The 9074-nt window shown below is 48.3% G+C and overlaps 2 protein-coding genes across 2 annotated transcripts; both read left to right on the top strand.

Moving 5' to 3' along the window:
• The first annotated feature begins 709 nt into the window (after positions 1–709).
• si:ch73-127m5.2 (uncharacterized protein LOC561202 homolog) lies at positions 710–3530 on the top strand. The gene is made up of 5 exons (XM_037464572.2): positions 710–824; positions 1601–2188; positions 2275–2475; positions 2573–2702; positions 2780–3530. Exons 2-5 carry the CDS (start codon positions 1798–1800, stop codon positions 3249–3251), a joined length of 1194 nt encoding a protein of 397 aa, XP_037320469.2. The 5' UTR covers positions 710–824; positions 1601–1797; the 3' UTR covers positions 3252–3530.
• A 629-nt stretch (positions 3531–4159) lies between these two features.
• Positions 4160–8338, top strand: si:dkey-21e13.3 (uncharacterized protein LOC100150043 homolog). The gene is made up of 4 exons (XM_037464573.2): positions 4160–5736; positions 6333–6455; positions 6641–6766; positions 6943–8338. Exons 1-4 carry the CDS (start codon positions 5469–5471, stop codon positions 7416–7418), a joined length of 993 nt encoding a protein of 330 aa, XP_037320470.2. The 5' UTR covers positions 4160–5468; the 3' UTR covers positions 7419–8338.
• The last annotated feature ends 736 nt before the right edge of the window (positions 8339–9074 follow it).

Raw genomic sequence — 9074 nt, 5'->3', positions numbered from 1 at the left:
TTTCACAAAACCACTCATTTCTGCCTTCGTGCAAATTTGAGATGAGAGTCTTGGGTATTTAAACAGGACGTTACTGAAATTGTTCATGGGGATGAAATATAACAGGACGGACCTCTGGGTCAGGATTAAAATCAACACATAAAGCACAGAAAATGTTTCATTTTGGATCGTATCGTAAGCAATACGTTCATTTGTTTTTTCCCCCCCTTAATTTGAATGTTGAAGGCAACTATATGCATAAAATGATAGGATAAGGATTGATGTGACATGTTCAGGGTATTATTCTGCCTCCTGGGTCTGTATTGCATCACACATTATTTCAGAGATGAGAAACTGCTCTGACCAATGAAACCTTATAGGAATCTCATCTCTCCATCTCACTAGTAAGCATCTAAAAAACTGACATGCCTAGTTGATACTTCAATGAGTAATGAGTAGTAATTAAACAGGCACATCTATCACGGAAAAAAGAAGCTCACTTTCTTGCACTTATATACTATAACATTTTATAGTTTGTGACTGACTCTCCAAAAAAGAGATGAAACAACCCAACCCTTTTTTATTCTGTATGACGCTAAATCGGATATCACGCCTCCTCTTTTTAACTCTAGACGTTCTTATCCAATGGGGAATCTACTTCCGCGTGATTGGTGTGTCAATGAACCAATGAGCGTTGAGAACCCGGCTCCCGGGCGGTAGTGCACGAAGAGCTGATTTGCAACCCGCCGAGGCAACAGTCGAGAAGGAGGAAAAATGTCGCTGGCTTCGACACGGACCGTTCTAGGATCAGTGTCCTTATAGCAGGAAAAAAAACGACGATTTCGGTGAGTGGGACAGCCTTCACCGGGAAGCGGTCCCGACCAGGACTACAACGCTGTGATTCGGTTCTAGTCTTTTAAAGCAACACCTCGGGCCTGCTCTTCAAACAAAACCAACAACAACAAAAAAACTAGCAGAGCCGTGCTCGGCAGCCATGATGCATGTTTGTTTTAACCGTGGCATTGTGGATTGAATGGTCATCGTTAAACTCAGCGGTTGATTATAAAGCGACCCGAGTTAAAAGTGTCTCTTATTTACAAAACGACATGCCAACTGCCGAGTCAGAGCTTTTTAAAAGGTTTAACTTAAAGGTGTTAATACTGACCGACAAAATGAGAAGTTAAACAAATCACTGCTTTTAGATTCCGAGCTGAGAGAAAATAACCAACTGGATTGTTTTGTCCTTAAGTCCATGAACGCAACACGAACTCAGTATTTGTATTTTTCACATTCTCTCACTTTATGCGCAACAATTTGGGACCTTAATTAATACCCCCATCTTGGTATATTTCGTTCAATAGTTGCATATCATTTTAGTCTACTTATTGCACACTAGAATGATCCAAAAAGAAGAGCACACTCATTTCTTTGATTAATGTCCACATGGGGATACAAGCATACCACTTTTATTTAAACATATTTGCTGTTGAGTTGGTATTGTTAAGGCATTTCATAACATAAATATATTTCGTTCCAGAAATAATTAAGTCAGCGCTTTCGCTTCAAAATCATTTATATGTATATATACATCGACTTTTGTTTTTACTTTTTCTTTTTCTAGATTGAAACGAAAGATAATGAGCCTCATACTCCTCTACAGCGACAGGGACGCGCTCTAACAAGTTGAGGGTGAGAGGTTTCACTTCACCGCATCACTACGTTGGTCCTCCCCGAGGTGAACCTGATCGTATCATTCGAGCCTCTGCAGCCTCTGCAGCCTCCTCGCTCCCAACACAAAGGCAGCACCCCGGCGAGGACATGGACCCGTCCACCAGGGTTCTGGGTCTGGATTCCCAGGGCAACATGGTTTTCACTATGGTGAAACCGGTCATGGGCATCTACCAGGTGTCTTCGGAGCAAACGGGCAGTGTCGGAGCACACGGGCTCCAGGGTCTGTCCGAAAACACCTTGATCCTCCCCGAAGTGCAAGGCCAGGCGCCGCTGGACCAGAGCCAGACGGAGATGCACAGCCTCCAGCCCAGTGTCCAGATGCCCCAGATGCAGATTTCCGTCCCGGTGCAGACCGAGCTGGTGTCGCAGATCCTGGACGCGCCACGGGACGCCGGCGCCGGCCCGGAGTCCGCAGCCCGCATGCCTTTCGCCGAGGTGTCGTCACTGCTGGACCCCAACATGAAAGGATCCAAGGCGCGTGAGTTGCCAGCGAGTCGAAAAAAAGAACAGTCGCAGCCTTTCTAGTTTTGAAGCCAAATCTCGAAAACGTTTCGTTGATTCCAGGGAAATACCTCATCTCGTACGAGGAGATCAAGCGGCGCCTGCAGGCCCCGGAGAAGATGTCCCTGCGCTCGCTGGCGGCCTACACCCGGGTCAGCCGGGGCCCGGCCAGCAAGAAGACGCTCCTGGAGTCGCTCAACGTCCTCGGCCTCACGCCGAGCACGACCACCTCGGTGTCCTCCTCCTTCTCCAAACTCACCGAAGGTGGCGGGGAAGGCGGGGGCGGGGGGGTTGGCGCGCAGGCCACGTTGGCGCCGTGGAAGCGAAGTGAGTTTTGATTTTCTTGTGCACGTGTGTTTAGGCGACACCGGGGCCTTGTGTGACGACATGAAGGACTTCGCCCACGACTACATCGACTCCGGCAACATGGCCAAACAGCTCATCCCCGAGACCAACACGGTTCAACACTGGTCCAAAATCATCGAAACCAAGTACGTGCCGCGCGCCCCTTGCAGTGACGAGGCCTCGTTGCGATGCCGGGTGATGACCGTCTCTCGTTGTCCCTCAGGAACCACCTGGAGGACATGAGGAGGTGCTTCAAGGACCCGGTGAACAGCGGGGCGTTCGACAACGTCACTCACGGCCTGGGTTTGGGGGCGCTGGACGTGGCGCTGGACATGATCGTAATGGTCATCGAGCAGCAGATCCGGATTCTCTCCGGGGCGGCGGCGTCGGACCCGGCCGACCCCGGCCCGCCGATGCGCCGCATCCGCAGGCGGCACCGCAAAGCCCGCTCGGGCGACAGCGAGAAGCCGCGCAAGGTGTCCGCGGGGGCCAAGGATGCGGCGAGGGCCCCTTCCAAAGGCAAAGGGCGGGGCCGATCCAGGAAGAAGATGCGGCCGGAAGCTGGAGCTGCGGTTCCCATGGAAACCCAAGCGGAACAATGCAAGCCCGATGACGTGGAGAATAACGTCCTAACCCTGGTTTCTGTTGGATATGAGGCGGTTTCTTGTGAACTGAATGCAGCCGGAACAGTGTGACACCTGGTCATGTGACCGGTCCAAAAAAAAACAAAAAAACAATTCAAAGGGATTCTCAGCGATGGGGGAAACGGACTGCACAAGCTGAGCTGCTGCAAATATGTAGCTGGAGGCAGCACACTATTAGCTTAGCATAAAGACTGGTAAGTGGGGAATTGGGGAGGTGTCAACAGCTAGCATAGCTCCGTCCAATGGTACCAAGCTTCCAAAGGAACACCGTTAGTCTCATATGTTTAATCTGCACAGAAAAAAGACAATAAAACATTGTTATGAAGGAGATCTTTCCAGACTTGTAACTGGCTGAATTTCAGTTGCTGTACCAGAGCAGCTAATATCAACAGTGAGAACGTCGAGCTAGTGAACAGGTGTTTGACTGCTGCCTTTCACACCTCGTGAGACACCGCGACCGAAAGGACAGGAGAGAGAGCAGCTGACGCTAATGCTAGGGGAAGCTAATGAGCACCCCCCCCCCCCCCCCCATCCCCCTCCCAATGCCAAACTACTCATTTTAAGTTCAGTAGCATATTTCGTATGTGTGTAGTGGAACTCGATCCAGTAATTATTTTTTTATGCCATGAAATCCCCACCTGAGATCTGTTGTATGCATGTTCATGCGCAGGTGTGCAGTACGCAGGTAGAACCGATGACATCAGAGGTCTGGATCAGACGTTTTACCGATGCAGCAATGTCCTTTATTTCCCCGGTTGTATTTATTGATTAAAGACGCAATTGGCTGTTGGTCTGAACCAAAGTATAAAAATGTACTCAACTACCTCGAGTGGGTTATTGCCTTTGTGATACATTTATTTTTATTTAGTCGCAAGATAATTTTTCCTCCCACTTGATTCGGGGTTTCAGGGTTCGATTGATCGTTACAGGCAATTATATATTATTTTAATCCCAGATGTCAGGATTTGATGACCTTACTCTAAAGCAGGTGTCCACCTCTAATGTTGTTGTTGTTGTTATGCCTGTGGATTTACCAGAAGCTGAAAGGCATTGTGGGAGATTTTAGGTCTGCGGGAGAGTGATCCAGGTGCATGCTTACATCTTCCCACACACACACCCATGGGGGGAGAGAGAGAGAGAGAGCGGCTTTAGAGGGGATTTGCTCCAAATAGCCAGTTATAGTAAAACAAAGACGGACACAAGACAACTGGTTGTTGTGCTGCACACAAGAGCAGTGCAGGCTGGGAAGGGAGCGTGCGTGGGGCTGGGGGAGGAAGGGGAGGGTTGAAGCGAGTAGGCCTTCTGGAAGCATCGGCTGACGACTCCACAGACACACACACACACACTCGGCGAGGCAGTGGCTGTTGGCTCCGCACCAAGACGTGCGCCCGAGAAGGTTCCGGCCCGCTGGAGGCCGCCCGCAGCAGAATGGGACACACCTACGTGCCCCTCACGCCCACGGACACGCGCCGCCACGTGGACAAGCGCAGGTCGAGCCGCACGCAGACCTCCACGCCAAACTGTGAGTGGGACAGGACGGTCGTTACTGATAGACTGGGTGGGATCTTTCATTCAGCATGTATTTACCACAGAGCGGCTTAACTAACCAGAAACGAGGGTTCACCGTCTTCTAGAAGGTTTGGGATGGGAGGAAAATAACGTAACTTCACACACGTCGTCCCAGCTAATGGAAAATAAAGCCTCCAAACAGCCACACGGGGTGTTTAGACTCACCGTGGCTGAGTAAAGAGGTTGAAGGAAGGCGGGGCTACGAGGATCTTCGTCGACCAATCAGAATGATGCAGGTCTAATCAGCCAGTTAACTGAAAACACCTGTGTGGGAGGTCGGAGCCAAACCTCTCCAAGGATCACGTGAGTGTTTGAACTAAAGCGTTGGGAGGAGGAGGAGGTTTCGACCAATCACAAGGGGTCACTTGCTGCAGCTTGAGTCAACTGAAAGAAAATGGGGGGAAACTGCAGGTGTTAAAAGACCCCCTATTAAGCTGCGTTTTTATTTAGTAAATTGTCTCTTTAAGACTTTTGGATAGATTGCCAGGTGCAGCTATTCACACACACATTCGCTTTTTAATATTTATATATCTTATATTTAATTTTCCCTGATATGATTAAATACCTGTGAAACTAATGGGATTCTCGCCCACCCCCCCTGCTGTACTTCTAAGTGATACGACCATACTATAGATAAATAAAGCCAGGATGACGCGTAGAAATAAAGGGATTCTTTGCTCCACTTAGTGAGTTATTTGCATGAGTCTTTACTCTCTTCTGATGGAGTCTCCCAGCTGCTGCATTTATACTCCCAGTATCTTGCATCCCCCTTTTTTTATGATCGCACTTTCTCCTCTTGAGGATTTCTCTCTGCTCTGCTTTCTTTCCCCCCCCCCTCATCCACCCATCTCCCCAACAGACAACCTGAACAATGCATTAGGCACCATCAGAGTGCTCGGGTTGGAACTGATGACAGACGAACTCAAACCACATCTGGACACGGTGCTCATCAACATTGTGGAGAGGAGTGAGTTCATTTACACTCTTAACTACACACTTGAGTTTTGATATTATTTTGATATTTTTTGAGCTATGAACAGGCTACGCTATCCCTCAAGCCTCAGCGCTTCCTGACAGCAATTCCTTATTTCAAAAGCATGCTTTTAGTAAATGGTTTATTCTTTTCCTGCATTTGGTGTGATTTGAATTGCAAGACGCCGACTGTCCCGCGGTCACACATCATTTACATATTTAGGTCTTTCCTTAACGCGTATACCTTGAGACATAAAGCCTCCCGCTCTTGAGTGGCAGCTACATCAGAAAGATAAAAGAGACGGGGAGCTGTGGGTTCGGATGCAGTGAGGGGATCAAGTGTGTGTCCTCGGGTAGACTGTAAGCTGCATTCGTGTCTCCTAGAAAGGGAGGAACCGAGGGGATAGCAAGCAGAGGACATTCAACTCGGCGCCGCTCGACGATTTAAAGGACCCAATCGTACCAATTTAAAACGCTCCATGTGCTCCATAAAGACCAACTTTTGTGAGGCTTCTTAAAGGGATCATGGCGCTTGTTGTGTATTTGCATCAGCGACTTGTCTGCATTTGTGCTTCTTCTGCCGGTGTCCAGAAAAGGGTGCTGCCGAGCAGGTGGTGATCAGCGGCATCCTGCCGGTCCTGGCCCTGTCTCTGAGGAGCCGGGGGCCTCTCACCGGGCTCACCGCAAAACTGGTGGCTGAACTCGCCAAGGAATGTAGGTTCTTACCCCCCCCCCCAGGTATATGTCGGTCTATGATTAATTAGAACACAGAACCGCATTCAAGCCCCTGTTGTTCTGAAGTGCGTTTCCTGTTGACTGCCCCTTGACTCCTTGCTGGATCTTCTTCATCCATTCATTCCTCCTCCTCCGGGTATTGAGATCCTTTTGTTCCCTCTCAGCTGTAGTTCGTAAAGGTTTCGGTGACGCGGGTTTGGTTCCGGCTCTGCTGTCCGTGCTGACCAGTCCGGACCAGGAGGTGATCCTTCACGCCGCAAGAGCCATCTCGCTGATGTCTTATGAAAGCTGTAGGTAACACAAACGGATCATTGCGTGTGCATGGGTGACCCGTCCTCCGTGGAGTTGTAGCTTCTATCTTGCTCAGCGCTTTTTGCACGGTGTTTGACATCAGGTCACACAAACAGTACAACAAAGCCATTTCTAGTAAACAAATAAAATCTACGCAATTCCCTGTCGTCCTCAGCCAAGCTGCAGGAGCTGCTGCTGCGTCGAGGTGCGGTGCCTCGTATCGTCAACGCCCTGCTCCGCTTCCCTGGCCAGGAAGCCCTGGAGGAGGTGTGCCTGCAGGCCCTGTGTAACCTCAGCGGCATGGGGGTGTCCGAGGAGGCCGGCCTGGTCTGGGAGAGGGCCGCCGCGTCCGTGAGGCCGGGGGAGTGGGTGTTTCACGGCGTGTCGCCGCACACCTGCGGGTTGGCCTCCTCCGTGACCCTGGTGCGCGTGTCCCAGTGGGCGCCGGGTCAGTGCGCGGTCGACGTGGAGGTCTTCCAGCGCCGCTCCTCCTCTTCCTGGGGCCTCGGCGGGGACAAGCGGCCGGCTCGCTGGTCCCCGTTCCTCGGCTTGGGAAGCTGCTCGAGTCTGTACAAGGTGTTGAGGTTCTCGAAGGGGAGCAGGCCAGGATGCAGAAGTCTGAAGACTCGCGTGTTCCACACTTTCCTCTGACAGCTTCAGTTACTGAAGTCTCACCCAACTGGTGCATCCAACTCTCTGATGGGTCCACTGGGACCGCCCCCATTCCTCGGCCAATCACTGATCCCCACCAGGGGAGCGTTTTACACACCAGACACCTGGACACATTCCTCCAAATGTCTCTTTTCTGCTTTGTTTGTTTGAGTTGTATTTTAACTAGGGCCGGGACTTTAGCGCGTTAATTACTATTAATTAATAATAATGTGAATTAAGATTAATTAATTACACAAAAAATAACACATTAAACATTTTTTACGCATTTTTACACTTATTTTTTGCACCGCGGAACGTTTGTCACTGGATGAGTTTCGGAGGACCGATTATACTGGAGCACCAACTAGCGTTCATGACTTCAGACAACAACAAACCACAGTGAACATGAACGAAGAAGCTGACGAGACCGTGTCGGTTGGCCCCGTGAATGGGAAATCTTATTATAATAAACACACGGATGGAAGCGTCGATAAGAGTACCACCTCAACTCAAAACAATTAGCAGCTAGCGTGGACGTTAGCCCGACCCGAGTACAAGGACCCACACCCAACCCACACTGCACCAGATGACTGGTTTAAGGACCAGGGTAACTAAGTCCACGTCTGAAAAAATAACCAATGTTCGGAATGTACTTGAAAGTATTGGTCTACTTAAAAAAACCTAGTTTACAGAAGGTCTACTTACCTTATTTCTGAAAGTACTATATTTCTAAATATGCTATTTCTACACTTGTCTGCTGGAATTGGTTGAACAAAAATAAAAATCCATGTGAAAAAAATTACTTTTCACTGTTCTCAGGTCAAATATTTATGCAATTAAAATGTGATTAATTTTGATTAATTAATTACAAAGCCTCTAATTAGATTAATATTTTTAATCGAATCCCGGCCCTAATAATATATATATATTATATATTATATTATATATATATTGACCTTACATATATTTTTTTATAATAATTTTTTACCTATTATTTAAAAGAAATCTTTTCTTTTTTGACCCTACATATTTTGACTTTTTTCACAATATTTTTTTTCCCATGACATGACTGGAAGGATCTTAGATGGAGCAACCTACACGTCCCTGTCACTAATGCCAAATGCCCCAAATTTCTGTACTTTAAACCTTATCTGGGTTCAACCCTCAAGGGACATGGTGGCTCTTCCTAAATCCTTTTTCAGTTTTGGGTAACTGACATTTATAAAAAATCATAATGGGATATTGCCCCAGAGACGGATTGGTGCATCTTGGAGGATCAACCATGCTATTCATTCTTCCTGGATTGGTAAAGGCACAAGTGAGTTGAATTTGAATGTAACAGAGAATTGGAGGGTGGATGCACTAAAAAGGGTAAACAAATCTACACCCTGTGCCAGACTGTCAGTTTAAGGTTGTCCACAGGATGCCCTGAAGTAGACAAACATGTGATTGTCTTGAAAAATGCCCTCAGAGGCTGTAATAAGTTTCATGTCAGTGTGACCACTGAATGAGACACATCTGCTCATCTTTACTGACTCATCTGGCCTTCTCTCCCGTCAAAAGGCAAGCGCCATCACCCAGGGTTCCCCGTCCCCACTATAATAAAAGGACTCGAAACTAAAATGGTACGACTTGTGACTCGACTTGAGACTTGTT

Source organism: Pungitius pungitius, chromosome 21, assembly GCF_949316345.1.
Source record: "Pungitius pungitius chromosome 21, fPunPun2.1, whole genome shotgun sequence".
NCBI classification, from domain to species: domain Eukaryota; kingdom Metazoa; phylum Chordata; class Actinopteri; order Perciformes; family Gasterosteidae; genus Pungitius; species Pungitius pungitius.
The sequence above is the reverse complement of the archived record's forward strand: the minus strand, read 5'-3'. Positions and strand labels throughout refer to the sequence as shown.

Coding starts and splice junctions, on each gene's coding strand:
- si:ch73-127m5.2 (XM_037464572.2), top strand. CDS start 1,798: ATGGACCCGTCCACCAGGGTTCTGGGTCTGGATTCCCAGGGCAACATG. Junction 2,189..2,274: donor CATGAAAGGATCCAAGGCGC/GTGAGTTGCCAG, acceptor CGTTGATTCCAG/GGAAATACCTCATCTCGTAC. Junction 2,476..2,572: donor CTTCTCCAAACTCACCGAAG/GTGGCGGGGAAG, acceptor ACGTGTGTTTAG/GCGACACCGGGGCCTTGTGT.
- si:dkey-21e13.3 (XM_037464573.2), top strand. CDS start 5,469: ATGAGTCTTTACTCTCTTCTGATGGAGTCTCCCAGCTGCTGCATTTAT. Junction 6,456..6,640: donor GGCTGAACTCGCCAAGGAAT/GTAGGTTCTTAC, acceptor GTTCCCTCTCAG/CTGTAGTTCGTAAAGGTTTC. Junction 6,767..6,942: donor GCTGATGTCTTATGAAAGCT/GTAGGTAACACA, acceptor TGTCGTCCTCAG/CCAAGCTGCAGGAGCTGCTG.